Below are 22813 nucleotides of genomic sequence, written 5' to 3'. Positions count from 1 at the left end.
TGGTGCAAAACCAGTAGAGGAGGACATTCCGGGTTGAGTCCCAGATATGCTGGGGCCTGGTGCAACGGCCAGATGGGGTAGAACAGGCGCATCTGCCGGAATCAGCCTTCCCAAACGTGCTATAGTGTTGTGGTTTTCCAGGATATATTGGTTAGTCATGAACAACAAATTTTAAAATTAGTTATAACAGCATGCATGGGTGTTCCCATTAATCCAAACCAATAGATTTGAAACAGTTGTATAGCAAACAGAGCACATGCATAAATGGAACAACAGTAAGCATTTTAACGGCATGCAAGTTGAATTGACGGCAACAGGTCGCCAGTAATGTTATTTTAACAAGATATGTTAATATGTAACCAATTAAATATATGAACAATAATAGAACACATGTCCCAACAATAGTTTTTGAGAACAACATACCCATAATATATGAATAATAATTTTTGATGCAGATGACGGGTAGGGGAAATAATAGAAAGTCCATTAACAACTGTATTGGCTTCTATTTTTCACAACTGTACTGCTCAATACTCTACAGGTCTGCCCTAACTTTACATCTACCTATTGCCCATAGCTTCTGTGGCACATACATACTTGTTAGACTGTCAACCTGTAATGGTATGGGGCAGACTGGGTACATTGTTGCTACTTTATTGGAGGGAGCTTGTACATGTCAGGGTTATATACTTGACATAGAAGGGTTGAACTGCAATGATCTCGTGTGAGCCTGCTATTAGAATAGTTCACCTGGATTCCTATCTGTGTCCAAGGTGATTGGCTGCAGTGACCACTAGCCCTGACAGTGTGACCCTTGAGAGACATATATCAGGAAAAGGGCATAGTGTATGTACCTATCCTGCTGACATTTGCAGGCATATGTGGTTGGACATTGGAACAGTTGTACATGGTGTATTAGTATACCCTTCATACAGCTGCTATACACATTTCTTTACCTGTAAAGGCTGTGGAGGAAATATATGTTAACACTTTCTGACTGTTTCTACAAATCTTCAAGGTTTTTCTTGTGTATATATGTACACATCTCAGTACCACTCCCTGGATTTGAACCATGTCTGGGTGTCCTAAAATGAACAACAGTGCTATTTTCCATCACACTGAGCTACTGGGAAACCACTGTTTCTTGCTTGACTGATTTCTGACTAATACTCTCTGGTCTGGGTTGGACAGTCTGACCTTGATAGTTATTGTACTGTGTATTACTCCTTTGACTTAATACAATCTGGAAAGAAAAGGTTAACACAAGGCTGTAATGCATACTAGCTGTTTCCCAGGATAGCCTGAGTTATTTCATGCTGTCAATGCCATATTTGCTATAAAGAACCTGCACACATTCTATTTCTACAACAACATACCAGAGTAAACACAACAGTTTGTTGTATATTTTTATTACAGTGAAATTACACTTTTATTAATGGACATCATGTGGATAAGTTTTAGTGTGACAAACATGTTTTATTCATTAGACACATTACACAGTATACCTACGGGTAGTAAACAATGTGCTCCTTATACTTTATGGCATTATATACTGCAAGATAGATCTGTACTCACCAGCCTGTCAGCGCATCCTTATCAGTCTGTCTGCATGGGCCTCGATGTTCATAGCCATCTCTGCTGCAGCTGTTGGGGTGAGAAAGAAACATTATGCATGCCTGTCTATCACATACTCAAGCTGGAATTTGGTACAGCTATATCTGGGATATTTACAAACTGCTAGAGCATGCTGGTCCCGAGCATCTTGGATCCTTTGGGCCAAGAGCTTCCCCTTCCTATGCTTTAGGTCGGCATAAAGATGCCATGCCTGCTTACCAGTTTGGGGTATTCCAGTAGCACTGCTGAGGTCATGTGCCAGACAGTCCCAGGACTTCACTTTGCACTGAGAGCCCTTTTATTGGCCCCACAGCAGTCTGTCATCATGGTGTTCTATGAGGAGACCAGCCATGACCCTGAACTCCAGGATGTCCCAGCGCTGCGCCCGAAAGCACACTCCCACTCCAATGCCAGACATGTTCCTGCAGAGATCAAACTAAACAGGTTAATGCTGTATTCCCACCTGCACAGTTTAAATAAGCCCATATTCCCACCCTTTACAGTCATGGGACCATTTCAAAAATGCTGAGCACAGCTTAACAATGTGCAAACCCGCTAAGCTGGGTTGAACAGTGCTTAAAGGGGTAATTGCTGAGCATTGCTTACTAGTGCGCAAATCCGTTTAGCTGAGCTGATTGCTGCATAGCATCTACTTTTGAGCAATGCTTTTACTGACTTAGCATAGCTGAGCACTGCTAACCATTCCTCACTTTTCATTTTTGAAAATGTCAGGATATTGACTTAATTAATCATTACTAGCATATTAGTAGGTATATATGATTTACTTTACATGACATTCGTCTATGTACTTTCATTACATTACCATGGGGTGTGACTATAGTGTAAGAGACACTTGTGTATACATGGGTGATTTCACATGTTATATGCAGTCACACTTACATTTTAGACCAGCTACACTACCCTGGTTACTATATAATTTAAAATTAAATTAATATTTTAACACTGCTTTCCCATGTAAAAAGAAAGTGTCTGTTTCTGTACTCGAACTGTTAACACCTGCATGCAAAGTCAGGACTCTAACTACTACACTATCTCAGCATGAGAGTTCCAGCTGTATATTTTTATTTATCTCCTATGGGATGTTTAAGCAATGATGGGCAGAGGGCAATAACGTGCACACCCGCTCAGCTCTGCTTAAACATAACTTAGAATGGAAAAAAAAATAAAACAATTTATAAAACCACTTTATTTAACTGCGGTGGTGGTGCTGCAGTAGCATTGTCACCTCACAGTAAGACGTTATCCTTTTCGATTCTCAGCTAAAGCATCTTCTGTGTGGAGACATGCGTGAATGGGCGTACCTTTGTTGAAGGTTGTGCATCTGGGCTGGCAACTCGGCATGTAAAAATCTACTGCCAATCATTAGCAGACCGGAGTTCCACTGTGGCGACCCCTAACCGGGAAAAGCCGAAAGATACAACAACATAAAACCACTTTATTTACATGTATCTGAACTCCTTGCCAGTCACAATATGGGTAATTGTGAGGGGACACATAGGGACAGATTTTAATTATTGCTCTTACAATCTTAGGAAGTGTGACTGTGGTTTTCTAGCAGATCATTGGAAAATCACTCAGGGTTTAAGGCAGAACATACTGAGAGACATTTGGCTTTCAGACTTCATACCCTTCAGGACATCCATGATAATGCAACCCTTTTATTCTATCGGCTTTCCTCGTTTGTCAGTACAATATTTAAAATGTGTCCTGATTTTTGTGCCCCTGTCCCCCCATTATTTATGGCTTTGTAAAGCTTTCTTGCTCCAGGAAGGTGAGAAGTATGTGTGGCAGGCATCTAGGCATTCTGCAGAAACCTGTACAGTTGATGGCTATGGCTATACAGCACTTTCACATTGCAATCATTTGTGTTTCAGTCTTCATATCCTTCAGGAAGTCTGTGCTACTGCAAACCTTTTATTCTATCAGCTTCCTCGGTTTGTCAGTACAATATTTGAGGTGTGTCTCTATTTTTATGCCTTTGTCCCCCCATTATTTATGATTTTGTACAGCTTTCTTGCTGTAGAAGGGTGAGAAGTATGTGAGGCAGGCATCTGGGCATTCTGCAGAAACCTGTACAGTTGATGGCTATGGCCGTACAGCACTCTCACATGGCAGACATTTGTGTTTCAGTCTTCATACCATGCAGGAAGTCCGTGCTACTGCAAATCTTTTATTCTGTCAGCTTTCTGTGTTTGTCTTTGCAATATTTACAGTGTGTCCCTATTTGTGTAACTTTGTCCCTCCATTATTTATGGCTTTGTACTGGTTAATTGCTCTAGGAGGGTGAGAAGTATGTGAAGCAGAAATCTGGGCATTCTGCAGCAAGCTGTACAGTAGACGGCTATGGCCATACAGCAGTTTCAAATGGCAGACATTTGTGTTTCAGTCTTCATACCCTGCAGGAAGTCCGTGCTGCTGCAAATCTTTTATTCTATCAGCTTCACAGGTTTGTCACTGCAATATTTAAAACATGTCCTTATTTTTGTGCCTTTGTCCTCCCATTATTTATGGCTTTGTACAGCTTTCTTGCTCTAGGAGGGTGAGAAGTATGTGAGGCAGGCATCTGGGCATTCTGTAGAAACTTGTACAGTTGATGGCTATGACCATACGGCACTTTCACATGACAGGCATTTGTGTTTCAGTCTTCATACCCTGCAGGAAGTCCGTGCTACTGCAAACCTTTTATTCTATTAGCTTTCTGAGTTTGTCAGTGCAATATTTAGAAGGTGTCCCTACTTTTATGCCTTTCTCCCCTCACTATTTATGGCTTTGTACAGCTTGCTTGCTCTAGGGCAGTGGGAAGTATGTGAGGCAGGCAACTGGGCATTCTGCAGCAACCTGTACCATTGACGGCTATTGCTGTACAGCACTTTTACAATGCAGGGGTGGGTGACAGAACCTGTTACACACACCCTGCATTGTTTCTTGCTCCCCTAGCTATTTCAGTGTCAGTGGATACTGAAATACTCATTTTATATTTCATTTCAGTGTCCACGGACACTGAAATACTTTTAGAAAGTGCCACATGGCACATTCTGAGTGCAAGGGGCATGTTATATGTGGGTGCTCTACTTCAATATGCCCCCTGCACTCGGTATTCTTCATGTCCATTTAGCCTTAGCAGTAGCACGCCTTCATGAATATGTAAGGGGAGCTGCTGTTAATGCTAATTCTAAATGGACTTGGTTCACTCAATGCAGGAATAGCACTATTCCTGCATGGAGTTTATTGAATCCCGGGGATTTGCATTCACTAATGCACTTGAGCTACTCCATGTTCAAATCACCATAGGCAAAATCCAATACCACTTCCTTGCAAACTATAGGTCCCCCTCTATGACACAAGAAACCCATACCATGTATATAATTTTATTGGAAATAATCACCATCCAACCCAATACCATATTCATGGGTGACTTTTATTACCCCACTATTAACTGGGAATCCTATATGAAACCAAATGTACAGGCACATAGACTCCTGGATTTTGTAAACACAAACTCCTTGCACCAGATTGACAATACAACAACCAGGGGTGCGACCATACTAGATCGGGTCCTCATTAATATGGGAAAGTGCTGCACACCCCACAAAATGGTCTTGTTTGAAGTAAAAATAAAACCTGGATCCCCAGCTAACTCTGGAATATTCAGGAACTACTGTAATGCTAACTTCCTGCTATTAAGTGATAACCTGGCATAATTTCAAGCCTCCATAAACCCTAAGATCACTGCTTCCTATGCAGAGCTGTTCACAGAAACCATATAGAGGCATGTTAATAGCTGCATAGAGGCAGCTGTACCCACTAGAAAGAAATACAGAACTAACTCAAAAAACAAGCCATCCTGCTGGAATCACAAAATCAATAGGCTGTATAATAGAAGGAAGAAAATCATGGCAAAAATTAGGAGGTGCAGCACCCAGCAGGAAAAAAGCATGCTCATCAAACTAAATAAACAACTGAGTGGACAATTAATGTCTACTGAAGTAAAATTTGAGGTAATTTTGGCCTCCTAGGCCAAGGGCAACCACAAAGCATTTTTTAGCTATGTCCAAGGGCAACCACAAAGCATTTTTAGCTATGTACACAACCTCAAAGGCAATACACAATTGTGTGCAGAGCTCATTGTAAATGGAGCGACCTATACTAAGCCAGCAGATATAAGAAACCTGCTGGCCGATAAATTCAGCTCCAACTTTTCCCCCATCTCCCCCTCAACTTTCCCTCAGGAAATATGATTAAATATAACTCCCTTGCTATCAGTAGGGAACAGGTCCTTAATGTTCTCTGTAAGGCCAAGAAAACTGTATCAATGGGGCCCAGACAATATCCCAGCATGCCTTCTAAATAGAATGAAGTATGACCTACCAGGGCCTCTGGAATTGATATTTAACTGAAGCCTCCAAACAGGCTTTATGCCTCATGAATGGAGAGGACCAACAGTCATCCCTCTGCAGAAAGGTGGACCTTCTACAGATCTTGAAAACTACAGAGCCATAAGTCTCACTAGTCTTATATGCAAAGTCATGGAAAGAATCATGATGGAAATGATCAGTAATGATATTGTAAACCTCCAGACACTGGACCCAACCCAGTTTGGTTTTGTCAAGGGCAGGTCATGCTTACTCAACTTTGTAGACTTTGAGTAGGTCATCAAAGCAATGGATGAGGGTAAAATGGTTCACACTGCCTACCTTGACCTGGCCAAGGAATTTGTCACAATACCCCACTCGGGCATTGTTGACAAACTCAAGAGGTTAGGTACAAACCTGTATGCCACACGGTGGATAGCCAACTGGCTCACAGACAGGACCCAGGAAGTTATAATTGAGGAATCCACCTCCACGAAGAGGCCAGTCACAAGTGGATTCCCTCAGGGACTTGGTCCTTGGACCTTGGACCTCTCCTTTTTGGCATTTTCGTCCCTGAAATCAAGAGCAATGTTAATCATCAGTCTCTGGCTGACTAAATTTGCAGATGACTGCAAATTAGGAGTGGTCATTGAATCTGACCCAATCACAGATATTGTCCAGGAAGGGCTGACACACACAAACAACTGGTGTCAGAACCATGGACTAAAACTAAATCCCAAGAAATGCATAATAAAATCCTTCAGGAAGTCATCCACCCTGGTAACTATCATATTGATAATACACCCCTTACAACTGACCCAGTAATCAGGCACTTAGCAACACACATAGACATTAATCTAGCCTTTGACCATCATGTGTCTACAGCAGTGAGGAAATCATTCTATTTTGTGCAGGTTACAAAGGTATGGCATCTATGTCCAAGGAAGTCATTGTCCCACTGTATTCAGCATTCATCAGACCTATCATTGAGTGTAATGTCCCCATTGGTATGTACCTAACCAGGCATATCCAACAGCTGGAACGTCCACAGAGGTTCCTCATGAAAAAAATGCAGGGCATAAGTAAAATGTCCTATGCAGACCACTTCAAAGCCCTTGCCTGCATTCTGTCTCCTAAAGGCTGTTGAGGGGAGATCTATGCCTTGTGTACAGGGCATTGTCAGACCCCACTCTGAAGGACCTCATGCATATCCACAAAACAAACGGCACCAGAATTACCCATTCTAAAGATTTAAACCTTGCCTGTGATATAAATAGGACCTGCTGGAGACAGGCATGTATCCCAGACACTACTCCCTCACTGGAACAGACTCCCCATCCATGTGAAGCAGAGTTCCTCCCTAACCCAATTGAAGTGTAACTTGGACAATTGGATGGGGAACAGGAAATTCATCCCTGGCTTATCACCTGTGTCTTTAATGGACACAGGCAACCTATAAATGGTTCATGTCCCAGGCCCCTGCTTACACTTATTAAGGGTACCAGAACTTGTCAGAGATTTGGGATGCATGGCTAGGCCTAAAAAGGCCCTTGTGGTCATTAGCGTAGTAAACATCCATGAACCTATTATTGAATACCAAAATTCTCACTTATTCTAAGGGAAATAAACATTACGTAAGTAGGTACATGATTGTCTGCACACACTCTAGGACTGCAGGGAGGAGCAATGGCAATTGTTAGCTGCTAATGGCTTGCAAATGTTAATGATTACTCTGAGTACAGCAACAAGCAATACTTAATAGACTCTTTTCTCTGAAGTATGTCATGCAGACTAAAGTAATGAAAAAGTGTGAAAGCACCTTGACAGCTATGAGAACAACCTTAACAACATTAATAATCTATTAATAATAGCACATTCTGCATCCTCTATTTAAACCTTGCTCTGCAATGCTAATCAGCTATAATGCACATTGAAACAAAGATGCAAAGAAATGACGTGATATTGCAGAGAGAACAGGAATTTGCTCAGAAAATAAAGAGAAGAAATAGCTGCATTGTTGCCAACCTTACATTAATATGGTGTGGGCTATTGTTACTTAAGTATGTTGTCAGTAACACATTCATCTAGACATGTTCAAGCAAATGAGAAAGGAACATTTTCTGGTCTTTCTTTTGGTGGGCCTGTAGTTTAATAGTCTCCTAAGTCAGATCTTTATAGAATGTACATGTTCTAAGCATATGTTGGTGGGAAAGAGGTATGAAGCACAACTGAGTGTGTGTGTTGTTATTGCACTGAATTGAGGGTTCAAATCCAGATAGTGTGCTGTTTGAGAGAGTTAATGCATATTTCATTTGATCAGGTTGTAAGACAGACAAAGTAAGGAAACCTGCCAATCATGCATTTTCATTATTACCTGATGTTTGCTACTATTTATAATATTTTTCTTTTTTTTTGGGGGGGGGGGTATCATTTGCATATGTTTTGGCCAAGCACAGTTTGGACTAGTAGTGTTTCATAGCAGTGAACAAGAGCCATTTGCCCAAGGTGAGACATTAGAAATTTAATTTGGAATGCCATTATTAGTACATTTTAGAGTGGTAGAGGTGTGCTTTGATAAAGCACTGAGCAGCAGTAAATGAAGAAATTCTAGATAGCACCTACCTAAGTATCACTGTGGCACATGGTGTAACTGCATTGAGTTTAAAAAAATAGGACAAAGGATGCAGGGTTTGAATCGAGCTCATAGGTATTTTTATTTTTAACTAGATATAGAATAACTATGTAATAATATGTTGTTGTATATAAAACGCATATGCTAAAGTATGTGATAAATGTTCCATATCTTACCTGTAGTTCATGTGAGTTGAGATTGCAAAGGTGGTGTCATGTAGACACCTGCTGTTGTTAATAATAATAGTAGCAAGGAATCTTGTATCATATGACAGGTTGTATAGTATTATTATACAAAAGGTTAACATAAGTACTGTGGACCGATGTCTCACATATGCTGTATAAACTCTCAGAATCATACCTCATCACAGTATGAAGTACTTCTTAATAGCATACTTTGTATCCTGACTAGTTGTACGCACTCTGCCAAACATAACCTCCTGTCATTGTCTTTATGTCTCCTTTCTTAGCCATCAATATTATATGATAAGCTGATAATATGTAGCTCACATGCTGCTTGTAATGTTTGCAGCAGATGTGAAAAAGCTGCATGTGTCTTGGTAATGCTATAATTGTTGATGAATGGAAATACAAGTCATGCTTGCCCTTGCTTTTTATGGTTTTATATATCTATATATTTATATATATTTGTATTTGCAATTTGCCTGCTGCTTGGCAGAGTACAAGCAGAGCTCACAGCTAAAGGAAAAAGGGAAAAATGTTTTTTTGTTTATATTTTCTATGGCTTAAAATTGTTCTGTTGTCATAAATGTATGCTTAAAATATGACCTGCAACACATGGAGGCAGACCAACCAATGCAGATTGGCACACCATAACTCCACAGGTTGCAGCACCAACACCCAGCACTTCAGGGTTATAAACTGTTAGCACCTCCACAACCCCTTCCCTACCTGCTCCATCTGTGTCAGGTAGCTCTGCCTTGGCAGCTAGTACACTAGTGCACTCTAGGAGTAGTAGTAGTAGTAGAGGTGGTGATTTTCTCACTCAGCAAGAGCTGACAGGGCTGGTGGAAGGTATCATGGAAAGGGGTCATAGTGCCCAAACTGACCATTCAGAAAAGGTACTTCATCTTATTGCAAAGATGATGCTCCATCAAACATTGACACAGAAAACTGAAACAAGAAACAGTGATGATAGTTCTAAGGGTGAGGATTAGAATCTCACTATTCTTAGGTTTGACTTAGTTGTGTTCTGATGTCCCCTACCTATCCCCAATCATGGTGCCCTCCAAACTGTTTTGTGCATCACCATCCCTGTCTGTTATGTATGTCCTATATGTTTGTATGTCTGCATGTGCTTTCTCACCTACCCTATCTACCTGACCCTCATATTCCTAAGCCCCTTCCCAAACATTTCTCTCTATTTGAAAGTAAATAAAAAATGGACACATGTCCCACAAAAAAATAAAGACCTATACATAGCTCTGCACTTCACCTATGTGTCTTCTTAAAACACTTGAATTCTGTTGTCACGCACCCTTGTTATGTTGACAGTCCCAATTCAGCAAATTCTGTCTACAGTTCAACACTTATGTTGTGAAGAATTGGATAGCTATGGTTTTCTCCCACTACCCTTCTGCAAATTCCTGTATTCTTTCTCCTGTGTCCTCCCCTCTAGTTGCCCCTCCCCCCACATTTCACCACTTTCCTATCAAGCCCTTTTTCACACATTTAATATTGTCAAAATAGAATCAATCACAACACACATGTACAGAAATGGCCCATAAGAAATCCTTCACTTTTAGTCCTCAGCATTTGTGCAGAGGTTTCACTTTTTTCCTTCAGCAGTGAGCCCTGTTTGCTCACTGCCTGATATCACACATTTAGGAAGGCAAGCACAAAAATTCATTTTTGAATTAAGCTTTAGCCCTAACATGCCAAAGGTAGAGTCCAATATGCAAAATGTATACCTGCAAGGCACTGAGCAAATACTGCCATGACAAATGTTGACATCATGACACATTAAACATTAACATAAAACAAATTGTTCTACATTTCATCACAGTCAGACATTATTTGCTGCGCTCCTTATTTGAACAAAGGTTGGCAGTAAGCACCACAGAACACTACTACTTCATATTGAAAGTTAACACCTCAAATTAGACTCATGCAGGTGCTAATACTTTGCTAGCATCTGCAGAAATTATTTTTTTCACGCTGCACTTTAGGAAGAGATTTTCAACACAAGTAAGTATTATCCCTGCATGTTATTACTTCATTACATGGAAATGGCTGACTGTAGACAAATGAACTGCAGTGAACTGTGTGATTGACTGAATACTTAATTCTGTACAGTTATGTTTGCACTGCAGAACTTTCACTTGCAAATGATATACAACCACATAGAGCCTTGGCACACACACTTCATCATTACTTAGTTCTATTGCAATGGAACATTTAGGATTATTTTGTATTAACAGTGCACATTGCCCATGCATGAGCAGATACCATTGCTAATATAAGTAGCATTCATTAAGGTTCACATACCATCATCCTAACCTGATGAGCCATGAATTCTTAATTGTCTGTCCTGTGTTTCACAAGTACTGTATGTGTGTCTCTTCTACACAACATCATGTAAAACAGGTACATTTCAGTCTCCAATCTGCAATATACATTAATAACAGCATAGCTGACATGTCAGCAGTGTGCACGTATCATTGCTCAGAAGTTTGCACTCAACTCTTTCATATCAACAAATATGGCTTTGCACAAAAACTTTAAAAACACAATAACTTCTGTAATACAGAATGAGACACTAATCCTATGTACACTGCACTGTCACATCATAGAAGTCAAACTTCTTTGGTGGCACTTGCATTAAGTACTGTTTCTTCTAGATTGTGTTACTAGATAGGTAGGTGGTTATAATCTCAAACCAGTCAACTTGTTAGTGTATGACGGGTTGTGTGTAGAGTCGTGTAAATATTACCTAATGTACTATTAGCTTTACTGAACTAGCAGTCTTGAGAAACTTTTACATTGGAGGATGAGTCCATATCAGTGTCAGACCCTTCTCCCAACATCATCTTCCCTGCAACCCAACAATGATGCAATCCTCCATAAAGTGCACTCTCACACTGTAGAAGTCAGACTTCTGTGGTGGCACTTGTGTTAAGTACTGTATCCACTTGATTGGTAGGGGGTTCTAATCTCCTAGCAGTCAACTTGTGTGTATATGGGTTGCATATAAAGTTATGTAAATATGACCTTACATAGTGCTGACCTCACTGAACTAACAGTCTAGAGAAACTTTTACACAGGAGGGTAAGTCCACATCAATGTCAGACCCTTTTCCCAACATCACCTTCTCTGCAACACAATGATTATGTCATCCTCTATAAAGTGCACTGTCACACTACAGAAGTCAGACTTCTATGCAGGCACATAGATTCATAGACTGTTACTAGGCTAATTACCCTGGGGAGAGCTTTCTAAGCCTAGCCAAAATTTCCTGAAAGAATAATGATGTCCTGTATCCAAAAGGACAATGAGAGCCAGGCATGTATAAGCTATCTCCTGTCCATAAGGTTCATGGGTGCCTATTCCCCTTCTGCTGGTCTAGGTTGCACTTAAACTGGGTAATAGAAAATCTCAGCTTCATAGCCTGTTCCATATGAAGGTAAGTATTTGAGACATATATCTGTCTCTCCAGCATGTTGTCTTTAAGTCACAGACAAAATTCAAATCCCTAGACCTTGTATTTCTGGTACTCTTTGACTTATGAATATGTAGGAGATTCATAAGTGTGGGGTTTGTGGATGCTTTGTAAGCCAGGCATAGCTCACCCCTCAGCAGTCTATAGGAGACTGAATAGAAGGAAAGGGATTTACAGTGCTCTGCATAAGGCAGGTTTGTTACTCCTCGATTTCTTTTTGTAAAAAGCCTCTGAGGTTGCTCTAGTTGCTGTATATGCCAGCCAGGTACATACCAAAGGGAGCATTGTAGTCTATGACTGGTCTAATAAGGGTAGACAACAGTGGGATAATGACCTCTTTAGACCTAGATGCCATGCCCTAACTTATGAGTTATGCAACATAAAAGGATTTTCCCACCATTGTGACCATGTGGTGGTTGAAGGTAAGGCTACAGACTATGTGAATACCCAGATCCCTAACCACTGAGTCAACTCTCAGGGGTTTATTATCAGCATGGTAAATAGCTTGGATGGTTGACTTCCCAATGGGTACATTTATGCATTTCTTAACATTGAGTTTAAGACCATGGCTTTAACACAATTTGTCAGTCAAAGGTAGACCTTCTTGAAGAATGCTAGTGTCAGCAGGGGAGTCAGTGATAACCCCCAGTTTGCAATCTTCTACAAACTGAGTCAGCCATAAAACTTCAGCATTTACTTCCATTTCTGAAAAAATAGATGGCAAAAAGGAGCAGGCCAAGTATGGAGCCCTTGGGGAATCTGCTAGTGACTGATGTCTTGGTGGAGGTGGCCTGACTCTTTTTTTTACCTCTTGTGTCCTATCAGTGGGCCAGTTTACTATCCAGTGAGTGATAAAAGGGTTTATGCCTAAATTAGTGAGCTACTCTATAATGCCTGTGTGGGGAATTGTATCAAAAGCCTTGGCAAGGTTGAGGTAGGTTGTGTTCACAGTCTTACCTTCATCCAGTGCTTTGCCGACCCTCTCAAAAAAACTCCACCAGATTTAGTAGGCATGACCTTCATTTAACAAAGCCGAACTGTGACAGGTCCAGTGTTTACAGGTTGCCTATGTCCTCATTTATTGTGTCCATGATGATTCTTTCCATGGCCTTGTATATGATGCTGGTAAGACTTATGGGCCCATCATTACCATCAGTGGTTGGACCTCCTTTGTGCACAGGAATTATTATAGCCATCTTCCATTCCTTGGAAACAAAGCTTGACTGAAGGCTCTAGTTGAAAAGTGATCCAAGTGCATCAGAGAGGCTGTGTTTCATGCTATTTATTAAACATCCTGGGATGTTATCAGGGCCCATCAAGTGTTTTTGGCCTTAGAAAGTGCATTGATGACCTGTTCCCTAATAATAGTTGTGGGGATTGTGTTATATGGTATTACCTCTGGACTATCATGGGGGGGAGAAATTTGAGCTGAACCTGTCAGCCAAAAGGTTGGCAATAGCTGATGGTTCAGAGTGGGTGATGCCATTTACAATAAGTTCTGTGCATTGTTGTGTACTTCCTCTGAGGTTACGGACATAGCTGTAGAAAGCTTTATGGTTGTCCTTTGCCAGAGAAGTTATTTTTTTGTGTAAAAATGTAGCCTTGGAACTATTAATTAACCCTCTTAGCTACCTGTTTAGATTGGTCAGTGGGTTTTTAGTATGTATGGCTTTGTACCTCCTACACTTGGCCAAGATTTTTTTCTTTTGTTGTATAACCGATTGATACTGTTATTCCTCCAGGGTGGCCTGTCTTTTGACTTTGTCTTATTTGTAATACAAGAGAGCACAGCTCCTCTATACAGCTATCACTATGGCTGTACAGAGATTTTGTAAATAGCTAAGTGTATGCTATGGTATTTACTGGTTTTGGGGGTACTTAGAATTTAGCCAAGGTGGTGCTTAGTAAAGAGATGTTAGCCTTGGAATAGTTCCCAAATGTTTTTGGTTTTGCTGGATGCCCAGATTTAATTTTTATTTGAAGTAATACTGCCTTATGGTCAGATCTGATGAGCGAAGATATTACATTGAATGAAGAACTTTGCCCCCCCCCCATGTTCGTGAGTGCAAGGACAAGGATGTTTGTACCCCTGGTAGGAGAATGGACTGTTATAGGATGTTGGTATTAACAAAGTTAGGAATCACTGGGCTTGTACATTAGAGGTGGTATAGGATTCCAGTCTATAGAGGGGTAGTTGAGATCCCCCATGAATGTCATATTGGGCTGAGCGGTGAAGGGCGTTAGTACATTGAGATAGATAGCATGGGTTTCCTGGGACATGAAGAGGGACCTGTAGGTTGCAAGGATATGGTATGGTATTCTGTTTATGTTGAATTGCACATGTAGGGGTTCCAGTGTGTCATACACTTTAACTAGTCTGGATGTGTGATTGTTTTTAATACAGACTGAGAGTCCTCCACCTTTAGTACTCTCCTGTGCAGTAGCTGGTCTAAAGGTATGAAAGGCATTATAGCATTGCACTGCTGGGGTACTGTCAGTGACTTCAAAACATGTATCCATTACTACACAGATGTCTACACTCTCCATGGAAAGAAAGTCTTGAAGGGAGGCCAGTTTCTTATTAAGAATTCTAGCAGTGAGCAGTACCACTTTCAGATATTGCTTCATAGGTTCAGTTAAGTTGGTAGGTTTATCAGTTTGGCATTGCCGAAAAACACACTGTGGGGATGGAGTAGGTCTTGGCCAATATCAGAAAGACTAGAGGGGATAAGTGCAGGCCACTGGCAAATCAGTATGATCTGTCAACCTTGTCCTCCCAGGCCATCAGATATTGTACCCCCTGTAGACTGACACCAAAGACTAGGCCAATTAATAAAATCAACCATTTTCTGTTGGTAGCATGACATCATCCTTGGAGGAGGTAGTATGTTGCTCAGTGCTAGGCTCATACCTGCCTGCAACTTACTGAGGCAGCTTATCATGTTTCACTTCATATAGTCAAGGGAATACATCTCTGGTCATTAACACCCACATGCATTATGACAGTCGTATTAGTACTAGTTCAATGACCTGAGTGCATGTGTGACTTCATGGATCCTAGCATCGGAAAGGCAACTAACCGTGACTCTTTTCTTACTCAGTTTGGTGAGGGGGACATCAATGTGCCTCACTACAGAATCACCAATGACCAGAAAATTTGGCTGTGTGTTAGTTTGCCTTAAGGGCTTTGCATTGGAGGCATTGGATACATTGTTACTATGTGTAGCTGTGGGTCCTGTTTTAATGGAGTGTTTACATGAAGGCTGAGGATCCTTTCTTTGATTGTACTGTGTAGGATTTCTTAGTGTTTTAGGAAGGTTACCTCTAAGTGGCTTAACATAAGAAGTTTTATGTTTAGAGTAATTACCCTGTGCAGTAGGTGTAATGCAAGTGTCACTGACAACCTCTATAGGATTAGTTTTGATTGTATGAAAGAGTTGTGCCTCCAGCGGTAAAGTGTATTGACACCTCTGGCATAATGTATCTGTGCATACTGTTTTATTAAGAATAAGTTGGTTGTGGGAGGTTGGCATAATGGTTAAGGTGTTTACCTTACAGACACAAGGTGCAGGGTTTGATTCTCACATGGGGCAATTGGCTAGACTTAAAATGGCCCATAAGGGCACTTAGCCTAGTACTAATCTATGAACCTATGAATCTATATACATAAGACAATTTCTACAATGTCTCAGAATTCCTATCGCAATCAAGACTGGCCGCAGAGAGAGTCGGAAGTGCATATCCGTTGCTACTAATCTACAAGGGAGGAGTGAGGAAAAAATAAATATTGTACAAGTCAATAAGACATGTATTAAGTACTGTGTCTTCTGATTGTGTAACTAGGTAGATAGGGGTTCTAATGTCACAGAAGTCAACTTGCATTTGTATATTTGTACATTTCTGGATTGTGAATAGAGTAATGTAAATATGACCTGACATACTGCTGGCCTTATTGAACTAGCAGCCTGAAGAAACCTTTACAGTGGAGGGCGAGTCCATGTCAGTGCCAAACCCTTCTCCCAACATCATCTTCTCTGCAATACAACAATGATGTCATGCTCTATAAAGTGCACTCTTACAGTGTAGTTTGCATTGGTGCTTGTATTAATTACTGTGCCCTCTAGACTGTGGAACTAGCTAGGTGGGAAGTACTAATCCCACAGCATTCTAAGTGTGTGTGCATGTGTGTGTGTGTGTGTGTGTGTGTGTGTGTGTGTGTGTGTGTGTGTGTGTGTGTGTGTGTGTGTGTGTGTGTGTGTGTAAATGGATGCAAGTGTGTCTGACACCTCTTAGCATTAATAGCATTTAGAATCCCGCATAACTGTAGAAATCATTTTTGCACACACACCTCCTTTGCAAGACACAGCTGGTGTCATCCTTTCAAAGATGCACTGTAGCTCACATACAATCAGACTTTTTATGTGGCACATGCCTATAATACACTTGTGTTGATTGTGTCAGTAGATAGGTAGGGCATTTGAATGCAATAGTCAGAACCTCCTTTGCAAGACACAGCTGATGTCATCTCTTGATAAATGCAGCATGGATCACATGCAGTCAGACTTCTCCTGTGGCATGTGCATATAATACACTTGCATGTAAATTGTGCCAGTAGATAGTTAGGGAATTTGAATATAGAACTGAATGTTTTCTGGGAATGTGTATTTCTTTATGTCACTGTGCAGAAAACGTTGCAAATACATGCACGATCTTTATCTACACAATGTGGTTGTGCTGTGTGACTACTTTTTAATGGAATCATTGATGTAATACACAAAGGTGATGTCATCCATTGAAACATGCAGTGTCACCATTGTAAAATAAATCTCAAGTGGCATTTGTGTTTCAGAAAACCTTTGTTAGCGTGTGATATTGGGTATATAGTTCAAATCCTGACATTGCTGTCAGTGTACAGGTGGTTAAAAATGTTGCCACCCACATGTGCTATATTGATGTGCAAATGTGGTTTCCTTTTACAAAAGTTTGTTTTCATTTTGAAATGCTGTACTAAAGACTGATGCTGTAATTTGATTACTTTGTCCTTTCATACCAGTTGTAGTAAGACTCCTCATCAGGATTGAGGACATGAGTCGATGTAATGTATGTTGTTGACTTAGTAAGACGTGTTCCAGTATGGGATTATATTCACATTGTACATAATTATTGTTCACCATCACAGAAGCAACAGCAGGAGGCCACAGATGTCTTTGGGTATACTTAACCTCAAGCACTGCTGTCTGATATAGATCAAGAACATTTCAAAGTAATTACAGGGACACATATTCCTTGATTCAATAACATGATATAAAGCTTTCACATAACCAAACATATGACAATTGGTGATACAATGGCACATTCATCGATCCCACTTATTCAAGTGTTCCACACCTGCACTGTCTGACTGTAAGCATTTGTATCCTTAACTGTTCTGCAGGAATGATAGCCACCCCAAATCAAATATGTATTTATATAGTGACAGAGGCCTCCCTCATCTATTTTATCAGGTAAAAGTTATGGGCAAATAAAGTACATCTGATTTAGTGACTTCACATAGGTGGAGCTCAACAGCAGTGATAACAGTTCCACTGTCACGCATGTGATTCGCAGCCGTATTGTTAGTTGGAGGAGTTGTACAGCTTGATGTACAATTCTAGCATAGGGAATCATTTTGTGTGAATGTACTGTATCCAGCCAGCAGCCATTGTATGACATCAGCATTATCCTTTGATATATTGCACGGACACATGTGAACTTATGTTTGGACTTTATGGCAGTAGAAATTTGCTCTGCCAATACCATGGTGCAAGTACTCCTATGGCATATGCATTGAGTACTACATTGTACATGAGTGTGCTCCAATTCTTTGTTGGTATGTATACAAAATTACAGAGTAACCTTCCTTGACCAAGGACCATTGATATAGGACTAATCACAATTGTGTACACATGAGCATAGTCAATTAATTGCCATCAGTCTGACATGCTAATATGACATTCCTTATCAGGGATCCATTCTTAATTTACACATTAATTTCAGTTCTTTTGACAATATCCATTGCTATCTCCTGTGGCAGATGCCAATAATTTACAGCTCTGTGGAATAAATCGCATCATAGTGTGGTGTTTGCATCTATTCTTATCTGTCTGCACAATAACTGTGTCTTGGGCAAGGGTATTACTTTTGTCGCATTTTGCTTCCACATTTGTGAGGCCACAAACACCTATATATGGGATCCATGCACATTAGAATATTAAAGTGCATAATTCCCTTCATGTGTGATCCTCCTCATACATGTGATATGCCTGTTTCTGTGACATACACTGATAATACACAGCTCATTGGTAATATTGATGGCATGGGTTAGATTCTTGCAAATGGAGATTGTGGCTTCTGAGCCATTTTTATTTTCCACCATGTTATATTAACAAAATGTATGCTATGCAAATATCCCCTAATGTATGTATTCACCTTATTAGCTGTTATCTCAGCTCAGCACGTCAATCCCATTTATATCTCATTTAATCCCCTCTGTTACAATATTACTTTTTGTAACTCTCACATCCTGTAATATCATGTCTGTTTTTATTTACCTATATTTGCACAGGAAGTGTGACCACCATTAATTATTATGACATATATATTGCACAATTTTATTATTACAAAATTGTATTTGTGGCATAAGCACCTTTAAATCAATTATCTTAGTACAATTTGAACTTTTACACTCCCCTCTTATATATTTCATTATACATATCTTTGATTTCTGTGCACATTGTCCTCAGTGTACTTTCCCAGCTTGGTTTTATTGTAGTTGCCCATGTTGTTTATTCCCCCTTTTACTTATTTCTGTATCCATATGTTTGATTTATGTGCACATTACACTCAGTGCACTTTCTCTACCTGGTACAGCTTGCATTATTTTCCCTAAGTAGCTCTTTGTGCTGTCTGCATGAGCACACTTAACAGGTTTGCCAATAGGCAAGCCTGTTTGTTTACTGTGTGTGCTTGTGCTCTTCAGCACATTTTTGTGGCTGCCAACACTGTTACCTGCCATAGAAACATGTTTGTATTCATGTAAGCATGATAAGGACCAAGCATATGTCATTAGCACTTCTAATCATTGTGCTAACACATAAACATCATGTAGGCATCATGCAAAGCCTACATGATTTGTTATGAATCATGGGGACAATCTTTAACTCTCTCCTCTATCCTTTATCCCATCTTACTTCTGCCTCCATTGATACCACTCTGTGACATGATCATCAACCACTTAGTAAGAATTGTCGCACATACAATAGCTAATGACCCTGTAGAGCGAATTTATCAGTAATTGTAATTTATTTTTACACTGTTGTTTTTGTCTTGTTTACTTGTCACATAACCTGTGGACTTTGACTGATGCAAGACTATTTTCCAGACTACAAACCTACTGTATGTCCAAATGCAAAATGATTACTCTATTGCTTTAATAGCTTGTTTTGTATTCAATATCTCTTCTTAATGTTTGATTCCATCTGTTATATAACTGTATTCTCTGTGTCAAGCCTGAGAATAGTCTATTTGGATCAGTTTTCAACCTGGCCTATAAATAAAATAGTACTTACGTATTATCGCAACCACATTTGTTCTGTTGTGTAACTCATTATGTTTACAAGACAGGGCTGTATGTGTAAGTGTAATGGGCTATGTAAACTCCGAATTACCTTTGTCTTGGTTTGCTTGTGCAAGTGGACCACGAAGAAGAAGAAAGGAAAGCAACCCTCTTGCAAACAAATGCCAGAGGGATACCATTTGTCATAGATTACTTTTTTTTTTTTTACAAAGAATGACAGCATCCAACCATGTGCTGTACTAAACTGACCAGTACAGCAGGGGAACTGAAGGAGGATCTCGAAAATGAAGCTCCTTGTAACCCTTTCTGTGACACTTACTACTGCAACAGTTGGTGTTGTACTTTCCAAACACTTACTATGCTGTTCCTTGAACAGAGGAATACCTTTCCTGGTGTTGTCGTAGGCGGTCCCCGCTCCACAGTGTCGTTTCACTTTCACAACTGAAAACCGCATTCCTGCAGGGAAACAAGTGCCCGAAACACTTGCAAATGCTGATGATAATCCTTAGAAATGGGCCAAAAAGTTTACATTACTTTCAGAAATGGCATACATTGTAACATGACACGATGCCAAAAGAAGTATAAATCCTTGATTCTCAATGCAGATTCGTACAATGGAAGAAAACATCAGTTACATATCCCTTACTATCAAGATGCCAACAGGTGATACCAGGGTGGGTACTTCTTGTCATTTTCTAAGGTCTGCCATTTCAGAAAGTCATTTAAACTTTTTGCACATTAGTAAGGACTATTATCAGACGGCTGAAGTGTTTCAGGCAGTCGTCTGTCTGCAGGTATGCGCTCTTCGTAACTGCTAAAATGTGGTTGCGATAATATGCAAGTACCAATAAAATAAATAAATAATAAAGTGACTCAAGTGGGACTCATGCTTAAGTTCACTTTGGGTGACTAGTCCATTGCTAATCTGCAATTCATTTTTCAGAACCAATGTATGTTCATCACTTTGAAAGCTGAGGAGTAAATCATGAAAGCTTACTGAGTCATTGTGATAATTTCTGAGGTTCCTGAAATTGGTAGTGACACTTTATACAAGGATAAATGGTTGAGATCAGGCTAGGGGATTGGAGCTATCAGGGTGAATTTAGGGCATCACAACTGGGATGTCATTATGAGTTCATATTCTTAGTACCCACCTCAAAAGTGCAGCAGCAATGCCTGCCTTATGTAGCGTTACAGTATCAGTAAAGCTACCTGAGCTGGAGAATGACAGTACAGGACTAGGAAACAACTGTACCTGTTATGCCAATCATAGACAGAAGACAGGGCATGCCCAGAGTCATTATAATGTAATGAGTCTGTGGGTGAATATGGGTATAAAGTTCTTCCAGGGGAAAGTTATTTTAGCTACTGAAAAAGCAATATATGTGTTTAGAAGAAGGCAGTTTTCAGTGTTTCAGGAAATTATACTGTCGGATGTAAATTTTAAGGAAGAACTGAACAGTTGCCTGATCCTGTAGCCAGCTGAGAGAGGGAACTATTTCTTGTAAATAGTAAGGCTACTTACTATCATTAGGGCTGTGTTCTGACCATGCACTAAACTGAACGCATGTATTAAAGGACTGTAGACAGGATTCAGCAAGTTATTGCTCAGATGAAAATTCAGCTGGTGTAAACAACTCAATGCACCTTAATTATGTGCTTCTGATTTCCTGTCCAGGCTGACCACTTCAGTCAGACACTCAAAAGGATAAATCAAAACTGCAGCTGTGAATACCCAGTTGTATTGGTCTTTCTGCCTAAACCGAGACCTCAAATTTCCTGCACACATGTATCATTCCAGAAATGTTTGATTGCTAAGCTAAGGCAGTGGACAATCAAGAATCAATAGCATAATATAGGGTAATCTCAGAACAGACAGAATAAGCAAACTTGTCTAAAGCACTATTTTGTTTTGTTTGTTAATATTCCTACTTCTGTAACAATCTGCAGCTGGACTTGTAGCAACTGTAATTGCAAATAACGTTTAACTGTAAACAAGTAATTGTTAACATGCAAGTTATAGTACTGCTCTTATAAACTTTCTTCATAAAGTGATAAACTCTTTTACAAAGATTTGTCAGTGACAGTCAGCAGCAATATAATGCATTTCAAAACACATGTTTTTTTTCATTTCAGACTTTATCCTGTGGTTCATGGGAATGGACGCTGGATAATTGAGAATGAAGTCATATTGCAGGACTATTGGTTTCCCAAAAAGGTTGGAACACTTGCTAAGAATGTTGTTTTTCTTCCTGTAAAAATGAAACTTCTGTGTCTGCATTTGGTTCCAGATCTGTGCAGTGTATCAGGCAGCTGAATTAAATTACAAGTTAGGATTTTTAATGAGCTTGCAGGCAAATATTTAGATGTCCCCTTCGTAAACATTAAATGCATTAATTTAAAAGAATATTGGTCACTTTGTGCCCGATTTTGAACAGAAATGAAACAATATCAATGACTGATGTTAAAGCAATCAGTGAATTACATTTCTTTAGCAACTTGACAGGCTGCTTTGCTTGGGCTGGCAGGTATTCAAGAGTCTGTGGAGTGATATACAGTTTGCCTTTCCTTTATGAATATCTTTCTGTTTCTAGTCCCTTGTGAAGCCTGCATCTCTGCCCACTATGTTGAGAAACAGGCAAACACACACACACACACACACACACACACACACACACACACACACACACACACACATGCACATCAATGAGGGGCTGCACTTCAAATCCCTCCCATTTAGGGAAACAAAGCCCACCACAACCTGTTGGTCAAAATAACTACAGAGGTGCTCTATTTTCAAATGTTTTTCATTTCTACCAATACAGTGTTTTCATAAAAAGTAAAACCATATCATATCTTCTCTGTTAAGAAGACGGCCAGCTCAGTGGCACTAGCCTATGT

The 22813-nt window shown here is 40.0% G+C and overlaps 1 protein-coding gene across 1 annotated transcript in view; it reads left to right on the top strand.

Annotated features, from left to right (window-relative positions):
• LOC122804911 (sterol 26-hydroxylase, mitochondrial-like) overlaps positions 1–22813 on the top strand; it is a 755523-nt gene that overhangs the window by 551865 nt on the left and 180845 nt on the right. The window contains exon 7 of the mRNA XM_044075121.1: positions 22049–22130. Within this exon, the coding sequence (XP_043931056.1) occupies positions 22049–22130 (82 nt within the window). The remainder of the gene's footprint in view (positions 1–22048; positions 22131–22813) is intronic.

This window comes from Protopterus annectens, chromosome 6.part0 (assembly GCF_019279795.1).
Source record: "Protopterus annectens isolate FY-2018-M chromosome 6.part0, PAN1.0, whole genome shotgun sequence".
Lineage (NCBI taxonomy): Eukaryota > Metazoa > Chordata > Ceratodontiformes > Protopteridae > Protopterus > Protopterus annectens.
This window is presented reverse-complemented; position numbering and strand designations above follow the sequence as displayed.